This window comes from Ceratina calcarata, unplaced genomic scaffold, assembly GCF_001652005.2.
Source record: "Ceratina calcarata isolate Rehan_Ccalc_2016 unplaced genomic scaffold, ASM165200v1 scaffold60, whole genome shotgun sequence".
Classification (NCBI taxonomy): domain Eukaryota; kingdom Metazoa; phylum Arthropoda; class Insecta; order Hymenoptera; family Apidae; genus Ceratina; species Ceratina calcarata.
Window position 1 is genome coordinate 943,572 of NW_017177240.1, and position 19,666 is coordinate 963,237.

The 19,666-nt window shown below is 37.1% G+C and overlaps 4 protein-coding genes across 5 annotated transcripts in view; 2 read left to right on the plus strand and 2 right to left on the minus strand.

The window, feature by feature from the left end:
- The window catches only part of LOC108629968 (cell division cycle and apoptosis regulator protein 1), a 9,936-nt gene extending 9,514 nt beyond the window's left edge, over positions 1-422 (minus strand). Inside the window, exon 1 of the mRNA XM_018032983.2 lies at positions 252-422. Coding sequence (XP_017888472.1) covers positions 252-309 — 58 coding nt within the window. The 5' untranslated portion in view covers positions 310-422. The remainder of the gene's footprint in view (positions 1-251) is intronic.
- Positions 423-727: 305 nt separating this feature from the next.
- On the plus strand, positions 728-3,831 carry LOC108629965 (peptidyl-prolyl cis-trans isomerase). Its single transcript, XM_018032975.2, has 3 exons — positions 728-1,658; positions 2,457-2,810; positions 2,896-3,831. The coding sequence occupies exons 1-3, from the start codon at positions 1,455-1,457 to the stop codon at positions 2,965-2,967; spliced, it is 630 nt and encodes a 209-aa protein (XP_017888464.1). The 5' UTR covers positions 728-1,454; the 3' UTR covers positions 2,968-3,831.
- An 808-nt stretch (positions 3,832-4,639) lies between these two features.
- Positions 4,640-19,666, minus strand: part of LOC108629964 (uncharacterized) — a 34,519-nt gene continuing 19,492 nt past the window's right edge. The window contains exons 2-5 of one of the 2 annotated variants that reach the window (XM_026817714.1): positions 8,082-8,338; positions 7,467-7,790; positions 6,296-6,958; positions 4,640-6,002 (exon numbers count right to left, since the gene is read on the minus strand). In XM_026817714.1, coding sequence (XP_026673515.1) covers positions 5,790-6,002; positions 6,296-6,958; positions 7,467-7,790; positions 8,082-8,318 — 1,437 coding nt within the window. In that variant the 5' untranslated portion in view covers positions 8,319-8,338 and the 3' untranslated portion in view covers positions 4,640-5,789. Of the gene's footprint in view, positions 6,003-6,283; positions 6,959-7,466; positions 7,791-8,081; positions 8,339-19,666 lie in introns of both variants that reach the window. The other variant, XM_018032974.2, reaches the window with a different exon arrangement.
- Def2 (defensin 2) lies at positions 9,047-9,939 on the plus strand. Its single transcript, XM_018032977.2, has 2 exons — positions 9,047-9,263; positions 9,543-9,939. Exons 1-2 carry the CDS (start codon positions 9,164-9,166, stop codon positions 9,758-9,760), a joined length of 318 nt encoding a protein of 105 aa, XP_017888466.1. The 5' UTR covers positions 9,047-9,163; the 3' UTR covers positions 9,761-9,939.

The following is a 19,666-nucleotide window of genomic DNA, read 5'->3' on the forward strand; positions in this document are numbered from 1 at the left end:
ACATGACCGTGCAAACAACTAATGAAAATACTTTATACATCGCAGGTACAGGATCAGTTTTCTCATCGCATTAAAATATAAACTATAAATTACTTTCTAACGTTCTGGCAATACCTAAAAATGACCGATGAAAACATCGAAATAATATTTATTAGTTCGCGTAAATTATTAACAGAAGTTTGGCAACGTTGTTGACTTGCACACGGAACGACAAATGTAATGTGGATATTTTAATAATAAAGCTGATTTACCTGCGTTGCGGACCCATGGTGGATTTTTGCCACCACCGAATGGTGAAAGATTACTCATTTCCTAAGAAATACGTAGTATTATTAACAATACAAATTTAACAAGACTTCGTTCACTCTAAGCTGAGCGTCCTTCATTCAGGTGCCATCTTTTCAACTATAACTACTGAAATCAAATATTGCCCTATGCAGTGAACTAGATTTTAAATTATGAATGATATTCTAATGATGATCGCTTAATGAACGAATGATATCTTGTGTTTACTTGACAATTAATTTTCCTAATTTACTATCGACGTATTAAGAGTTATATTTGAATAAAGAAAAAAGGAATCTATGAACAATTCTTATTTGATTCCGCTGTAGTAAGTTTCGTTCGACATCTGGAGAGCAATATCACGATTTCTTAGATTCTCGATGAAAGTGTATTTTGTTTTATTTATTGGCGAATGTGTTTTCTTTTTTTGTACATTTAAATTAGTGTAGACTCATGAAAAACGCAGTTGATTATAATATGTGCAATACTCAATTGAAGTTTAATCTATCGACAAGAAATACATTTAAATAGTCATGTATTTTCTTTGACAGCTGCGGCAATGCAAGCAAAACGTCATGTCCGGTGTGGTTGTAAAACGAAATTGAACAGAATCATGATTGGTCCACAATCAAGATATTATCTCGATCCAAGGCAATGTATGACATAACATCCTTTAGTTCTCACAAATGAGTTACATTACCCAGTATAATTGTACAGTTTGCTTATTATGGGGGAGCAGAATGAAGTCTTTTTATCTAAACCATGATTTGAAGGCAAAATATCGTAAATGATAGAGAATGTGATAAGCGAAGCATTTATTTTTGTAAAAGTTGATTCGTTTTACTAATATGAGACAGTCTAATTATTACATTCTTAAATTTACAAGTAGAAAAGTACAGTAGTTTTTCGGTAAGGTACATCAGAAACGGAAGCATGCCGTTGGTCCTTTCGTGTAACCGTGGCATGTATCGCATCTGATTGGTGAACAGTAGCGACCACGCTTGCCGTTCAATATTATCGATACCACGCTGAAAATCACGGTTTTATTACATAATAATTACACAAAATAATAACTGATCATCTCTACGAGAGGACCGAAGCTGTATAGCGAGAGAGTGCCGAGAGATTGGTCCGTTTGAAATCGATTTTCAAAGTAGCAAACTTTGAACATGGCGTTGAGATCAATCTGCCGGCTGTCAATTGATTCGACCTTCAGCCATTTGAGCCATTTGGGAGCCACCGCCCGGCCGCGACGATCGTCTTTTGCATTTCTCGTGCGAACTCTCGCCTCTGCTGCTAAAAAAATGTGCGTGCAGCGTGTTTTCTTCGACATGACCGCGGACGACCAACCTGTGGGTCGTATCGTGATGGAGGTAAGTGGAAATTGTTAAGATTTAACGGATTTCTCGCTTCTTGAACATGCTGTCGTTGGAATCCCGGTATGATTGGCCATCTTGGATTTTCTTGGAAGCCGGCTGTGCTGCACGATTTTCGATTAGAATTACTATAAACATCGTTATTTCTTGTAATATGTTCCCCTGAATTTGATTTCCTTTCATTAAAATGTACGATGTCTTTGTTTTATATGACGTTGATAATAAGTTAGTACAGGTCGGTCAAGATTGTATCGCGTTACTATCTCGGTACATAGTGAATCGTAAAATTTTCCATTCACTGATTCCCGCTGACACGTTCGATTACGTAGTCCGAACAGGTGATATTGTAATACGTAAACATGAGAAATATTTGTAGAGATGACAAAAAAAAATTTCAATTAGCTTATGAACTCATTATATGTAAAATACGATTAATTTTCATAATTCAATTTTGAGAAAAGTAAATAGAAGAAAATGAACTCGTTGCTACTACGTCATAGATAAAATGGATTTTTCCATTCAATTTATAATTATACATTTTATTACCGAAATAACATGCGTCCTGTTATATAAATAGCGAATTTTTTTTCACTCGAATAAGTAAATCAAGTCAGTAAAGTAACCTTGAGAGATTGATTTTTTACATTATGGTGATAAAATGTTCGTCGTGTCATGAAGCATTTTGTTTAGTGTTGGGCTTTAGAAGTAGAAGAACGTATTTTGAAAACTTATATCATAATAATTATGAAATACATGAGAATAATTTCTCAATATAATATTGTATTAAATTTTCAGTTGAGGAGCGATATTGTTCCACAAACTGCAGAGAACTTTAGAGCTCTTTGTACCGGTGAAAGAGGCTTTGGTTACAAAGGAAGCAGTTTCCATAGAGTTATTCCAGACTTTATGTGCCAAGGCGGTGACTTCACTAATCATAATGGCACTGGTGGAAGATCCATCTATGGACAGAGATTCGATGATGAGAACTTCCAATTGAAACACACTGAACCTGGTATTCTTTCCATGGCGAATGCTGGTCCAAACACCAATGGAAGCCAGTTCTTTATTACCTGTGCTAAAACAAGCTGGCTTGATGGCAAACATGTTGTATTTGGAAAAGTAGTCGAAGGAATGGATGTCGTTAGGAAAGTACGTAACCATCTTCTCCAATTACTTTTTTCTTGATTTGAAAACAGTATTAAAGATATTAATGAAATCTGTCTTTCCGTTTCAGTTGGAAGCATTGGGATCTCAAAGTGGGAAGACTAGCAGAAAAATTATAATAGCCGATTGTGGAGAGCTGTAGATTGTTCACCTAGATATCCTAATAACTGCATTTTTATTTAGCTGTTGCATACAACTGTTGCTGTCTTTATATTGTATGATTTATTCATTCACTCATCATCATTTTCCTTTCATACCGTGGACGTAGTTCCATATTAAAAATGTACAACTACTTAAAATTGGAATCAGTCGTTCATACTGTACTTTTAATTGTGAATACTTGAAGTTCTATAAAATAGAATTCATTAAAACTTTTATCTCTGTTTCCCTTACTATAAAAGATATTCAGTGTCGCATGATTACGATAAGCAGCATGCCTTCTATATCAAAGTGGGATGTAAAACGAATTTAAAAGAAAATACTTAGATCCACATTCTTCCATGAAGTATTGCTCTTTTAAATGGTATTCAATGGTATAGCACCGTAAAGCGTATATATATATACACATATATATGTATGAAACATATTGAAGCTTGTTTCAAAAGAAAATCATTTTCCTGTGTACTATGCATATTTTGGTATGTAATAATAAAATTCGTAAGCATTTACATTTCTAAGATCTATTAGTAATGAGTGTTATATCATTTCTGTATAATCTTCGTCCGCGACGTTACGATGTTTTAACATTTTGTATCGATTTCTATCGTGCTTTCATACTTACAAATCCAGCAAAAATATGCTTCTTACCTAGGGCATTATTTCTATCCGTACTATAAACTCGTTTTCTAAATACGGAACGATGATAGAGATTCGATTAATGTAAACTATAATACCAGACAATGCCTTTAGGTAATATCATCTTATGTAACACCAATGTTGAATAATGTAGTTGCAAAGATCACAGTAATTGGGATTTCTATAAAATAAAACTTGTTTTCAGAAGTAATGTGCGTTATTTACTACTACAGAGAATCTGTATTGCCTTGTTTTATTGAGTACTTCCCATGTAATGAAAAAACAATTAAAAAAAAATCGTATGTATTTTAGTAAAAAGAAAAACGATATAAGGTTCTGAGATATCGTTTTCGCTCATTATCTGCAGGTTTTACTAACTGTGGCAGAGGGTACCATTTCGTAGGAGTAATAACACGTGTATGTACGTACGTAACAGTCATTTAATGAAACATTTACATAGTCCCTAAATCCATTTTCCTTTTACAACATTTGTATTTCGATCAGATCTTCAAGTTAATCTGCGCATTTTTGTCCGCTCTCGAATTTGTTTAAGTACCGATAATCTCGATGACGTAACAACAATTACCCGACGATCTACACAATATGTCAGAGCTACGTTCTCCCTATCTATACAAATTAATTTATCGCATTCTTATTAAAAGTATAATATATATGTATGTTAATTTTTATACACAGAATTATACATATTTTTATACGTATGTATAATATATATTTTAATTATTTAACGAGCCTTCGACCCGCGAAGGCAAACGAATACACGTATTATTATATCTTCCAGCAAATTTTGCTGCAACACTTTCCTAAGGCTGTTCCGATAAAACAAGTAACATTAAGCATTGGACTCGAGCATAACGGATTGCTTTTAATCACTCCATTTGTCAATCCTTTCCCGTTTTATAACATCGAACTTATAAGATTAAACCATGCGCCCAAATGGGAAACTTGAGACGAGGCGATTAAGAGAAAGAAACTTAATGAGAGAGTTGTTCCTTTTTTTGTATCGGCATATCAAAGAGAGACAGAAATGTCTCTGAAGTATGTTTCCTCGATCTTTTACGGGGTGAACAAAAATACGGGACGCTCGGCTTATACGCTTATGTCTATATATGTTTTAATCGAAAATATGTATGTACATACGTTCTGAAGTTGTGAAGAAAATATTACTGCCGTTGTCTTTTTATTTGTTACCGGGAAGTATAACAGTTGTGCTTACATACATCTTCGAATCTTAAAACTGACATTTCAGTTACTGGTGAAACGATTGATACATTAATGAATTTATAAACATTTCGTAAAAAAAGAAGTAGAAAAAACGAATTAAAAAGGATCATGTTGATCAGTGCAATGAATTGCTTGTTACGGGACATGGTACAACACATGCGAGGTTTAAACATTGTTATTTTGAAGCGTTCGTTCGTATTGCTCAACAACAATCTCGTCTATATTTAACCCTTTTTATAAAAAAAAAAGATTTCTTCATGGAACACCATATAACATTTATTGTACAACATATGATTCAATTACACTTTGAAATTTCAGCTTCACTTTGCTTACTTATTATCTGGAATTAGACATTACGCGTTATCTGAATATAAGGGTCGACTTTTTGTCCACATTTATTGATTGAAAGCTGTATCCATCGACATGTTTAGATCTACGAAGTTTATTGAATTTTTGCATCTAACGTTAGACCACGAATCGCGAAACAATAAATAGAAACCTTACAGTCGTTGATTCTGATTTTATTGCCACCGTAAAATCAGAAGCAATTTCACGAATGACAGATTTATTGTAAACATGTATTAGATTAGAGTGGAATTTAGATTTCAATTGTTTTCAATGGGGAAGGGATGTGTAGTGGCCACCAAAATATATTATTTTATTTATATTTTCTAGATACAAGAGAAAATTCTCTGTTTCCAATGTATCGACGTAATTTTGCAAATTGTTATTTCCACGCGATTTTGTATTTTCGTAGCCACTGTAGTAACCAGAGAATAATGTTTCCAATTGTCTCATCGTTCAACTCGTTAAAATTCACATTAAGTGAGATTGTCTGTGATCTATTAGGTCGCGTTAATCTCGGAACAAATCCTTGAACGAAGAGGCTTTGATCAAACGAGCGAGACTCGCGTTCGTGCTTCCATACTACTTGACGAACAGATCTTTTAGTGAAGAACAAATCGACGGTTCGCAGACCTCGGTTTGCTCTTGGTCCTTGTTACCACTTGAGAACCAACTGACTACTTTGCTCGATCTTGATTTATTCGGCGACACCGAGGTCTTCCCGCTCGAGCTCGATGCTTCCGCGTCGCTTCCCTTATGCGCGGTTAAAATTTTCTCGATAGCGCTGCCGAAAACCTATAAATAGAGAATTTGAGTATCCTATATAAAAAGACAAGATTAAATGAGGCCGCGAGTTAAGAACTGAACGGAACAATATAATAAAAGGAAGATTTTCGAAACATAAATCCATTGGTACAGTTCGATAAGAAATTGCATAGTGTTTTACGTTACTTTCTTTACCGAGGCGTAAAAGTTGAAAACGATCTCGTGCTCTTGAGCGATAAACTACGAGGGAAATTCTATTCGGAAAAGAAATTGGCCGCGTAACAAGTTAAACAAGAAGAAACTCGGCTGACCTGGGCGTCTACCTTCGTCCCGCTGGTGTCGTCCCATACGACTTTGTGCCGGGCGTCACTGGTGGTAGGGGACGTCCTGCCGAACGTCTCTTTTACAGCTTTCACGACCTTCGATTTATCGAATTTCAAGTTCAAAGTGGCCGTAATCAGATCCTCGGACTTTTGTTTCTTCGACATCGGCTGATGCCTCTTCGTGAACCAGTTCGATGGTGCCATGATAGACGCGGCGGTCTTCGAGGAACCGGCGAGTTTGCTTTTAGCCCCGTGAAGAATTGAAACGTCGAAACTGTTCGAGCGGAAGCTTTTCAACTTGTTTCGTTTCTGCTCAGCCGTTTTGCCGGACCAACTCGACTTGCTCTCGTCTCGCGAGCTCGACGGTTCCTCTCCGCATCGATTGATTTCCGTCGCGGAGGTAGCTAACGAGCTCAGGATCGATATCAGATCGGTGTTGGAGCAGACGATGCCCGCCGCACCGGCAACGGACGCACCCACGGCCTTTGGCAGTTCCGAGGCTCGTCTTCGCAGGGAAGACGTCGGCGAGACCGACGGAACAGGCATTTCAGAGAATCGTCGTTTCTGATTTTGGGTATACCGTTGAGTCGTCCTGTTACCCTCTAATGGCTGGATCTCCGCTACTTGTTCCGACGTCGACGTCTTGTACATCTTTAAACGCACCTGGAGAATGGATTACTACTAATTGGATGTCGCTCCCTTTCGGTTGCTTTATTCCCTCTTTCAGGGTAGTGCTTTTCGGCGAAGTAGAGTAAAGGGCTGACGGTAGCATTCAATTATTAATAATGAACATTGGCAATGAGCATTCGATGAACTTTTGTCGTCATGGAAGAAGCCAAATTAAAGAACATGAATTGCTCTGTTTTATTTATTCTTGATAACTTGCATTAATTATGAGTGAAGCATATCTCATAATTAAAAGGTAAGTAAATCGTTGCCACAGATGAAACTTTATTAGAATCTTTATTGGAACAATTAACAATTTGTATCACGTAACATTATACTTCTTTAGAGTGGTAACACAGAAATGCTTTTCCTTTACGGGAAAAATAGGTCATACGATTTTTTCAACTCTTTATTATAGTAAAACCTGCGGGTTCCCTTAAGCTTACATAGGTTTTAGATTTGGGAGGGTATCAAAAAATATCGTTCAACGTCGGCAGACCCTCACCTTCCTCAGTTTTATATCCGCGATATCGTCCATGATATCCAATTGAAGATTGTGCGTACTCCCGCTGTTGCTCGGCGGGCCAGATATTCTCGAGTCGGAGTCCCGTCGGCCCGGCAATATCCTCGTCGCGCCTCCGAGCGGGAAAGCGGCGACTGATTCACGGCGATTACGCCCGATCAGATTCATTGGCATTTTCGAAATCGTTACCACCGAGTGCCTCCGGCCTCCTGGTTGAGGGGCCGGTGCTTGAGATAGCGTTGCCAGGAAGGTGGCTTGCTTTGGCGATGGTCCTGCTTCGGCACCGCGTTCGCTCAGCCGCCTCACCTGTTGATAAGAATCGCTCGAAGTTCCACTTGCGCCCACAACTCTACTACTGAATGCGGGAGACCAGATAGTAGATGAAGCTTGACGATAAGACTTTGTAATGGTCAAATGAATCATCGTTTTATCAGATGCTCAAACAGCTTCGTAGAAGCTTTATTGACTCTATCATTTTCCCATTATATTTAATTTGTCTTTATAATACGAACTAATGAGTCGGGTTAAAAATGCATTGTCAAGAAAGGGAATGCGGTTTGCGAAAGCGTTCTTCCCGTTACGATTGTTGAACGGTACCTGGGACGCGGTTATGCCGGAAGTACATTGCGGAGTTGGTAGAGAGTGCTTCCTCGCGTCTCTCCACGGTGACAATAGATAAGGATCCAAGGACGGCGAGTCTGGATCCAGGCATCGGGGAGGCGACTCGTTTCTCCGTCGTTCCGCTTCCTCTTCACCGAGCGTGCTCTCCTCGACAATGATCTGCGGCTCACCGCTGATTCCGCTCAGACTCGAGCTGTACGACTGCCGCCTCATTCTGCCTCGTTAATATTCTCCTGAAAGCAAACCGAACGTTTCTTCTTCAATGTACATGACATCGTTTAACATTTTCAAATTGCATTCCCCAAAAGAAAGGCGCCTATCAACGGTATCGATTCTTTTTGTGCATGGTTTATTTCTGTCAGCAGAACTTCCAGTTTTCTTCGCGGATCATCGAGCCGAATGATTTTTTTCCATACAAAGGGTGATCGTGAATTTGAAACGAGCTCTACCCCGACCGACTCTATCGGATTAAGCTCCCGACGAGCATCGGATCGAGCAGAAAATCCGGAGCAGTTGAATCGAGATCGAGCCCCGGATCTCGTCAAATATTTATAGGAATGATTTTCCGGTACCGAGTTGTATCGAGTAAATAATGAAACTTCCGCTACAGAGTAACATCCAATAAGTTAAAAATAATTCGTATAAAATTTCTCTTCTGAAATCGATTTCGTTTAATGTTATTCTAGTATCATCCATATGTATTATGATACAGAGAAATCATACATTGTTACAGATATGATATGATGATACATTGATACAGATTTATTCATTGAATTTTGTAATTCGCCTGAGGTTTTTTTTATCTTATCTGAATGTGGGATTGGGATTTCCATTGTATTGCGTAGAAATTTCCCCGTACGGAAGTGGTCAGCAAAGAAAGAGAAAGAGCAGCGTATACTGAAAGATCGCGTTTGATGATTTCAGTTTGAGTATATAAGCCGGCCGTTTTCGTCCCATCAGCATCATTCCAGCGAAAGTCGATTTAAGGGTTTCGCTAGCTAGCCAGCTATCTCGATTTCTGTTGAAAGAACTCTGCCTGAAGTTTCGTTCCTGGAAACATGAAGTTTCTCGTTTTGTTTGCTATTTTCGCGACCGTCGCTTACGTGTCCGGAGCTAGCGCGCCGCAAGCAATCTACGATGGACCGACTTACGAAATGAGTACGTATTACAATCAGAATTCTATACTAAAATAATCATATATATTAATGAAAAATTTTGTGTATACACGAAATTGTAATAAGAATTATCAACCTCTTCCAAATTATGTTTGAATATTCTATGTGTACATGGGTACTGTTAAAAAAATTCTCAATTGAAGACAATCGTAGAGATAGAATAATTAAAAAAATTATAACGTATGAATTAATATAATGGACTAATTCAGTGTGAGTCATAAGATACGTATGGTTTCTCATATTTCTATAATTGTCTCATTAGGACAAATTAGAGACGCTGACGAAAATGAAGAAATGGGAACGGCGATTGCCGACGAATCCACTGAGTCACCCCTTCGACATCGCAGGGTGACATGCGACGTTCTGTCATGGAGTTCAAAATGGTTGAGCATCAATCACTCTGCCTGCGCTGTAAGATGTCTGGCTCAACGTCGTAAAGGTGGTCGCTGTATGAACGGCGTCTGCGTTTGCCGAAAGTAAGCTACACACCCGAGATTCGAATTTAGCTATACACTGCCATGATCAACTACTGCCCATTTGGTTTAGTTATATATTTCTCGTATGTAATTTTTCTTAGCATATATCTACTCATTTTCTGTATTTTATGCTGCTGTTGCATTTGTACAGAAAAATTGAATAAATTGAAATGAAAGATTAAACGTGTTTTTATTTTAATGAAGAATGAAGAATATTATTATTAATAAGGTGATGATTTAAAAATTCAACGACTTGTTGAAATCCCTTTCAATATACGTGTTATAGAATTGCATTTATAGAATAAAATATTGAATGCATGAAACGTGCAGGAAATTCTTTAAAAGCTATTTTTATTTTTTTCTATTTGTAACTGGCATTTACGATTCAATAGTCGATTGTCTGAAAAAATAAAGGTAGCGAGAAGTATTCGTATTCTATGCTCGTTCAAAGGGGAAGAACTAATTTGATTCGTTAGTTACGTCAAAAGCGAAGAATTTCAATGACACGGTTCAGAGAGCGGTTTAGTGGAGAACTTTTCAAAACTCGATTCGCTTTCGAAGTTGGATTGATTCGTACCTCGGGCTTGATTTCACGCGGAATGTTTAGAATTACAAATATCAGCAACTTAATTCTCACAAGTCATCCAGTTGTATGAACTTTAATGTCAACTCGGCTTTTCAGTAGTTATCTCTTAACTAATTAGAACTTTCGCCAGATTGAAATTGCAAACATCTGTTGCGCTTAAAATATTAATAAAAGATCATATCATACTTATAGCTAAGTGATGCATCTCGTGCACAAATTTTATTAAGATAAGTAGTGGGACTAGCGTTAAAAAGCCAATAATAAGTATCGTGTGCGGGAAAAATCAATCAAGAACCAATTTGTTCGCGGCGTAGCTATCCCGATCAGTTTGCTTTTTAGGAAGAGAAAACTTATAAAAGTTTAAGAAGATAGTTTAAGTTATATTACGGCATGAGCACATTCTTTGTGTTCCATTCAATTTTGTATTATGCTTTGAATATTAAAGAATATTCTGAGAAAGTAGCTGAACGATCCCGCTTAATGGATTTCTTCCTGTGTTCCCGTCAGTGAATAACAAGACGTTAAACGTAATGGACGATATCATTCCGCTTAATGTTGTTACTACCGAACTGTATTTTTATCCTACCTGTGCATGCCATATTTTCTAAACGGTTTACTCGGTTAGGGGATGAGGATAATAGTAATAACGTCGGAATAGAATTCTTAAGGCAAACGAAGTATCGATTTTTAATGTACATTTAGATACTGTAAAATATGAATTTAATAATCTTGTTAATTTTGTAAGCGGAGAGATATTTTATTTTATTACAGTACAATAGAATTCGATTGCGCAAAAGTTTCATTAGCCACGTACTCATTGAATTGCATTGGTTTTGAAAGCATTTCATTTCATGATATTGAATTCCCGAAAGAAGTATTTCATTTTTCATTAACGTTACATTCACGTTTTCTATTCGTTTTTTTCTCATTGTACCTTTCATGAATTTCACAATCGGCAATGTTTTTAAAAATCTATAATTATTTTTATGAAATGAAATTTATATATATGAATGAATATTAAACATAATTAGGTTTATGTAATATCGAGCTTAGAAACCTCATTGTACATATATTGACAATGTCGGTTTTTCGATAGATCTCTAGTACTTAGATTTTTCCCCATTATTTAAATTTAATGCGTTGTATCATAAAACTAGTTTTCAACGTAGACTCTGAGGTCTGATGCATAATGTATCGCTGCGACAAAACAGGTACAACAGAAGTTTGGATTCTTCAAATCAAGAAACGTATGCACCCTGCGATGCCCGAGAACTTGTATAAACCTGTGAAATCCGTCGCTTTGATGTCTAACATAGAATACACAATTCTTGGAAGTGGAAACTGACCTAAGCGTTTGCCAGGGTATTGTAAACTTATGCTATAAAGCCCTTTGAACGTAATGAGATCGCGTTTTGAAACTTAATAATTGAAGATGAATGGGAAATGTGAGTAATTAATTATCAGAACATAGTACTTATATTAAATCAGTGAATTCTATCTATCGTATCCTCTACAAAGAGTATAGGAGAAAATAAATTTCGTTTCGCTTTTGATACATTTTAATTTTCTACTCTGTTGACATTTAATGAGAGCGAAGAAAAGCAGACTGATTATCATAAAGCATTTGCATAAACGATGCATGTAAATGCGAGTTATCGTGAAATGAAAGACAACGGTGTTATCCGTTTATTTTATGTAGCCACGAAGTTCAATTAAAATTCATGTTTTTACAGGAAGTAACATCCATACAAGTGGTCAACAGTAAACCAGTTCGTCGCAATGACCGTTCAATTACCGAGATGAAATTTAAGGAAAATTAATAACCGTGCGGTAGACGTTGTTTTTTTTCCACAGCCTTGAGTGATGAAAGTAGTATTGGGTAGTAACTGATCAGACATAATCCCTCTCGACGGTCGTTCAATATCCTCTGTTGTTAGTGTCAATTATTTTCCTAATTTAATGAAATGATATTGATCTCCTTAGGACAGTAAAATAATTGTGATCTACTGCTTTTTGATAATTAACTCTTTGGGATAATTTCTAATAATATTATTAATCGTAGGAAAACCAAAACATTACTGAAACTGATTAAAATTGCAAAAATATACTAAACATGTTCGGTGACTTCATTTTCATATTTCAATTGGTACGCTTCAGCCGGAGTATTTTTTCAATTCGTTCTTCGGTGAACTTTGTAGGTAACTCATTTCTAACTTTAGCGGAAGTACGCCGCGCAATCATAAATCACGAATTCGGCCACGATGGTTAAAGTTTTCAATTCCATCCCGAAGGCCGCCACCATCCTCTTGCGTAGAATAACTTCTAGAATTGTCAAAAGTTTAAGCCACGTTTTACTTCTCTTCACTGTATCAGGTTATAAAGACCAGAGGGAACTGAGTCGAACTTAACTGCCGATTAAAGACAATTAAAGTTGAGGTACCTGTACAACGAACTTTTAATTCTGTATAAAGTGGATAACGTGCAAAATAGTATTACTTTCAATTCCCGACGAAGGAGGATAATACCTCTGAAACGAAGTTGTAAATATTAAATTATTACTTCATTTTTGTTCTAGATTAATTATTCTTTATCAACCGCAGACTCGATGTTGTGATCCAGCATTTTTCAAAACTTAGCAGTTTTCAGAATTAACGTTTCTTAAGATATGAATGTATTACAAAATTTAACAGAGACGGGATCGCAGGAAGGAAGATGCGGTTTAAGCGACTTCGCGCTCCAATCAACCTACTGTACTCGAATGCGATTCCTTGAAAGATACCGAGTGATATCCAATAAAGCAAAGACCTGGTGAGTGCAGCTTTAGATAGTCTATCGATCGTGGACCGCGACCACGTTTCACCCCTTAGACGATAAAAACTTAAAGCGTATGGAGTTACTGACTGCACGCTTCCTCTCCTATTTTTTTTTTATACACATGCATGTATGTACGTAAACCCGGTAAGGCTAGACTGCGTGATTCCACGACCCTCCGTAGTTTGCGTCACAACCCGATGTGTCGAATGACGTCACGTTGTTCGTGATGCTGCGAACAACCGGGGAAGAAGCGCTAATATGTAGCGTGTATAGCAATATTGTAAAATAGAGAAACGTATTTCGTTCCTCGGGTGTTTGCTAACTTTTTTAGTAAAACTAACGTGGTCCTTTTAGGACAAGGCAACGAGAAGTTCCTCGATAAAAAGGTCTATACTTTATACTGAATGCCGAGTGCAGCGTAGCGTCCGAGTTTCGTAGCAAAAATTATCGACGTACTTTTTCGTCCCAGCTAAAGGAGTTCTAGGTTTAACGGGTAACTCGGTTTCTATTATTTAATCAATGTTACAAAACTTCTCTTCATAGTTCACTTCTCACATAGTACAGTTTAATAACATTCGAGAATTTTAATATGCATAACGCCTCTATTACATTATCCTGTGAAAAAGGTTCAATAATTGATTGATATACATACTTAATGATAAATTGAATTTAATCAAAGGTGGTATGTATTCTCTTTTAGAGGCAGTCATTTAGTTATCGAACTATAATGTAACGATTATCAATATTAAAGAGTATCGCTTGTTTACTTTTTCCAGTTGAATGTTTCTCCTAAGCACGCTGGATACGTGTTGAAAATTTGTGATACAGGGAAAGAATAATAATGGGGCAAAATTGTTTTCACCCTTGTGTAACTAAGAAGCTCGTACAATATTATTACCTTTTACTTTCACCCATGAAAGGCCATAAACGTCCCCGGGTACAAGGAGATAGCGGAAGAAGGAATGGTGTAATGTTAATAAAACTTTTACTATCAAAAAAAGTTACCACATTTTTCCATGAAAGTGGTCCCTATTGGCTTCAACGCGCCGCTCCGTCTTTCTTTTCCTCACGCTTTGAGGCTATTTTAGTAGATCTTCCGCCTTTTAGTATTTTTACTAAGAAAGTGTCATAAAAAAACAAGCAATTTCCATGGCCGGATAATATGCAACGCATAGCGCGCTGGATTTTGAAAAATTTTAAAAGGAAATTCAAGCTCGGCCAAGCGCACACGTTAATTAGCAATTTAGAACGAAAAATTGCGAGAGCAGGGAAACTATCGAATTCTCGAGCCATCGAATATTTAACATTCCAGCAAATTTTGGAAGCAACGGACTAGATCAAACTACGCAAGGCCGAACGGGAGATAATTCACGTTCACCCTTCAGTGAAGAGCTTCCGGCTGGAAATCGTGGAACATTTTAGATATATCAAATAAAATTTATTAAGCCCTCGGGGGTAAACGAGAATAGAATGCAGCATCAACTTAATCCCCTTATAGCCCGAATATTTCTGACACGCTTCTGTGCATATGGAATTCATTCAGACACGTTTACCTTTTTGTATGACACTATCTTCTAAATCTTGTGTTCTCTATAACGTTATATCATTTGCATTTTTTTACAAAATGAATGGAAAATTTTTTACGAAATAGATCTGTCAATGTCCATTCGATTATCACGAGACACGAGCACGATTCTTACTATCGTATTGAGATAAATCTCAGAACGGGGGATGCAGCGCGAGGGGCATTTCTGCGAGACTCTCGATAAAAGTATTCGCGGGGGACGAAACGTAAATTACATTCCTTGCAGCAGCGGGGTAGTTTTAAGTAGATCGCGTCTACCCTCCGTTGCATCGTGGTTGTATTATTGCCATGGTATGTACACCTGAACAGAACTACTGAAAATAAGAAACGTTACAGGGAACCGTTCCCATTCATCCTTGAATCGGTGAAGTCTCGGGTACAACAACGGAGTCAACAGTGAAATCGAGTACAGCATCGCGCCGGGAGGACAACAAATAAATTGAAGATCGATCGGTCTTCGCTTTTCGTTAACGCTGCATTTACTGAACTTCAGCTAGGGAGGCTTCACGAATTTTTCCATGACGCTTCAATTCTTTCTTGAAATCGAGGATACAATCGATCTTTCGCGTTCAGCAGAAAAATATTTTCTGAACGTTTTCCTAAGTTGAATTTCCGATAGGTGAATTCGAAAGTGTGTGTCTTTTAAGTTTGTTACTTTACGGGGTGAGAATCTTTATAAGGTGAAAAACTCTCTTGTATTAAGAATCCAATTCGCGTAGCAACTCCGACACACTAACACCCACCAATAGATGGTATTCAAAGCTTGTATGCCTTGTGTACTCCCATCTCAGTTCTTTACTTTGCTTCCACTATTTTCCCTTACTACCATCTTATATTTGCATTTCTGTCAACGTTAACGTTCCTTCTTATCACCTTTCCCGGGTTCCTTTATTACAAAACTGGAAGTGGGAATGGCTACACCAGGAATTTTCAAATTCCACGCGAATAATACCTGTACATTACACGTAGAAGCGATTTAAAATAACTACGCGTACAAGAAAGAATTCAATTTCGCGGAAGAAATAACTTTACGTCACGTTTTATTTAATGCTTATTGTTACATACAGTATGTACAGAGAATGTGTGCATGTATACATAGAGCAACACAAGACACATGTTTCTTCTTCAGAACTACTCCCTTTCTTTCTTCATATATTTTCTTCTGTCAGATTAATATCAATGTAAATGCGTAGAATGTATCATCTTTAAATTAATGATGCTATAAATGTAGAATACATACTGAGTTGAAGTAGGGAAAATAAACAACTTAACTTGAGCACATATCCCAGCGTACGTTTTAAAATACGCTTGGGACACATTCCTCCAATAGCCTTGGAAGCGTTATTTCGAATTAAATTTTTCGAGTTGCAGCTCTACTTACTTAATGTAATTTAGATAGAATCAATTGTAGTGGATCATAAACGAGCGTTGCGGTGGATTTCGTTCGTTAACGAACAGTAGACTAGTTTGTTTTTTGGAATTGTGGTGCGATTTTTACGGTACCGCAAATGGATCTTTCAACGATGACACGATGCATCAAAACTGCGGTCGTCATTTTTCAGAACAAAGCACATTGTGCTCGATATTTCGCTTTGTGTCGTTCGCAGGTAAATGCCCGTAAAAGCTTCGAATGCCTGGATCGATAACCAACAGGGCTCGGTGTGGTACATTCCTCTCCTTCGAAACACTTAAAGAGTACCGCGTAACGAACTTTACATTTTCCACAAATCCAATGCAATTCCAAGGAGATCCCTACACGCGTTTTCAGTATTACGTGTATGTTCGAAACGATCCTATTCAAGCTTTGATTATTTTCTAAATCTTTTAATTAAAATATTCTCGTCACTTTGTTCTTATCTTCTTTTTTTATTCTTAGCGTACAGAGAATATGAATTACGTTACATAATTATTATGACGGTTTTAGTTATATTATTAATTATACAGGGATGGCAAAACATATTTTTATCATTTATTAATAATGTATTAATTTAATATTTTTCTTATAGAAGAACAACGAAATAAAATAAGTCAAATACCAATAAACACTTGTGGAATAAAGAATATTGATCGGTTCATCCGTGTATGCTAGGGGTTAAATTGAATAACAGTAATGTATCATTATGTCAAAAGAAAACCTATCTATATTTCATGACGGTTATAACAACGTAAGAAAATGTATTATTTCTTAATAAAAAGGGGGCATCTGCTTCAAGGCTGTCATATAAAACGAAGCATCGGGAACGTGGCGTGTATGACATCGTAGAAGCATTGGAAAAAAGATAAAACGCAGGAGTTGTGACCTGCGAAGTAACGACTTCTCGTTATGAATTTACTAGTTCCATGTTTACCCAAAATCCATGATTAAGTTTAAACTTCAGTAATAAACAATTTTTTGAAAAAATATCAAGTAACGTGTTCGAGCGATGAGGCCGATCTTCAGCTTTGAATATTAAACATTACATGAAACTTGTTTTCGTTGGATTGCATGTCACGTCTTCCTTGAATATATTTCAGGAATTAACGATATCCTGTTTGCGCAATTATAATGGAACGTTATTTTCAAGATTTTGAATATCTATTAATAATCATAATTTATAATATTATGGCAAATATATTATCGCGTATAACATATCTGTATACGCTTTCGTTTGTATAATTTAAAAATTGCTCTGAGAGTGGCATTGAAGCGTTCCAAGCTATTTTTCACGGCCAGACTTAATCTTTAGGAAGCGAAAGAAAAATCGAAGGTCTCACTGGTTGATAGGATCGTCTTCTTCTATCTGTTGTGCAAACGAGATAATATCAGAAGCTGTTCTATCATCGCACGGCAGTCGACTCGTTCGTCGGCCAGGAAATGAAGATACGTTCCGTGGAATGAATCCAATTAAATCCAGCGAATTGGAATTGCGAACGCGAACAAAAGGCAATAGGAAGCCCGCGTCGATTTTCGAATGCTACCGATAATTGGACAATAATGCCCCGGCTCGGGCGAAGATTGTCCCACGCCATCAACGATAATCGATACTCGCAGTTTTATCGGCCAACAACAGATTCGAATTGTCAGACACTGTGGTATCGCAGTCACCACTCGGATCCAAAGGACATTGGCTAGGATCGTTCCTTTGCTATTATTCCGAGCAAGGGTTAGGCGTGCATGCACGTTGGCATCCGAATCGTCGACGAGTTCACCACTCTCGAACACTCCATCCCTCCAGCAGTGGAATTTCATTTAGTCTGCGCGATAAAACCGAATAATGGAACGCGCAACCTTCGTTGAATTTTCCTCGGTTTACCAATAACAAAAGATATAATGCGGAGAATTCTTTATTTTATATCTTCTAAATTATCGTTCAATTTTATCAACGCTTATTTTGAACTGCTATGGTATATGTATTTTAACCGTAGCAATTTTTATCGAGAAAATTTCTTTGAACCATGTCTAATATTAAACGTGGGAATTTCCGTGGCGTGCGAATTTAAAATTTTATATGGTTCGCCCGATTATGGATTCGCCGAAAAGGTGGAAAACTTTACACGGTCCGACGGAGCCAAAGAAGAATGCTGCCGAGGAATGGGATATCAAGAACAGGGTGGGTTTAACACGCCGGAATGGAATGCTAATGGAAATCGATTCGTAAAACGTTCCATGGCGAACCAGTCACTGTATTAAACGAAATCCAAGGAACGGGCCTGAGTATTTTATATTCCTTGTCAATAAATCACGTTTCCTGATTTGTTATCTGACAATAATGGTAGTTGCATTTTAATACGATTCAACTTATTCTTTTTACTTCTCGAAATAATAAATATTTATGTAGATACCGTAGTACACGTAGTTTGCATGACATAAATGGTTTGTACATCAGGATTTGTAGATTCAGTCTCGGCAAACACGAGAGATCGCATTGCGGGAGTTGATCTGTGGTACTGTCACTTCCAATTATTTATTTGCACAAGTTTCCGTTAGCACACAGAATTTACATGATAAATGATTTGCATAAGTCAGGGCTTTGCACCTGACCCGAGAGAATTTGAGTTAGATACATAAAAGAGTTGATTGATCGGTCTATTCGTAAGAGATGATTGCGATTTATAGTATCACACGTTTCGTCTCCCTGTAGGCTATCACGTAAGAAGAGCAAAGTTTATAAACTCTACTTGCATATAATTAAGTGGCAGTTAAGCTCACGGTTTATAGCTTTATCCACAAGTTACGAGAGGATAGCAGGGTCTTAACCAATTAACTTGACCCTTTCTGGGTGAATTTAACATTAACTTCCCTTACATTATCCAATTAATGATTAAAACATTTTACATAAATAAAAAGAGTATATATATATATAATTCTAACGAATGGAACATTTCATACATTAGTAAAATTTAATTCAAATCAGGCAAACAACATTTTTTTGTGGAATTATAAAAATCCCTTAGTTCTAACATTCTTGAAAAGGTAATTTTTCACAACCACAATGGATCGGTGATTCATGTTTCACGAGGGACGCATACAGTGAATTTCCATCAATTTTTACTAACCCGTGAAGTGGTAGCAAGCTGGACAACGATCGAGGCCGCAAATCTGTACCATAATGGGGGCAAGCTTGTGATTAATGAGCCATAGTTGCAGAGATTCCTGGACTTCATCTTCATTAAACACGAACGTTCTCGTTCACCGATGACGATGATAACACCTGAATACCGGCGTTTGATCTATATACGTAGCGCAGCATATGACGAAACACGATATTAATGCTTTATGCAATTTTCCAAACAGTATTTGTGTTCGGCTATTAAGATAAGCCATTGAGGTAGAATGACCGTCACTCCAATAGATTATCACGGTTTAATAATTATCCTCTGGGATAATAGCCTCATTATTGTTTGTAATAATGTCCTCGTAAAGACGAACACGCGACGCCTTTTCT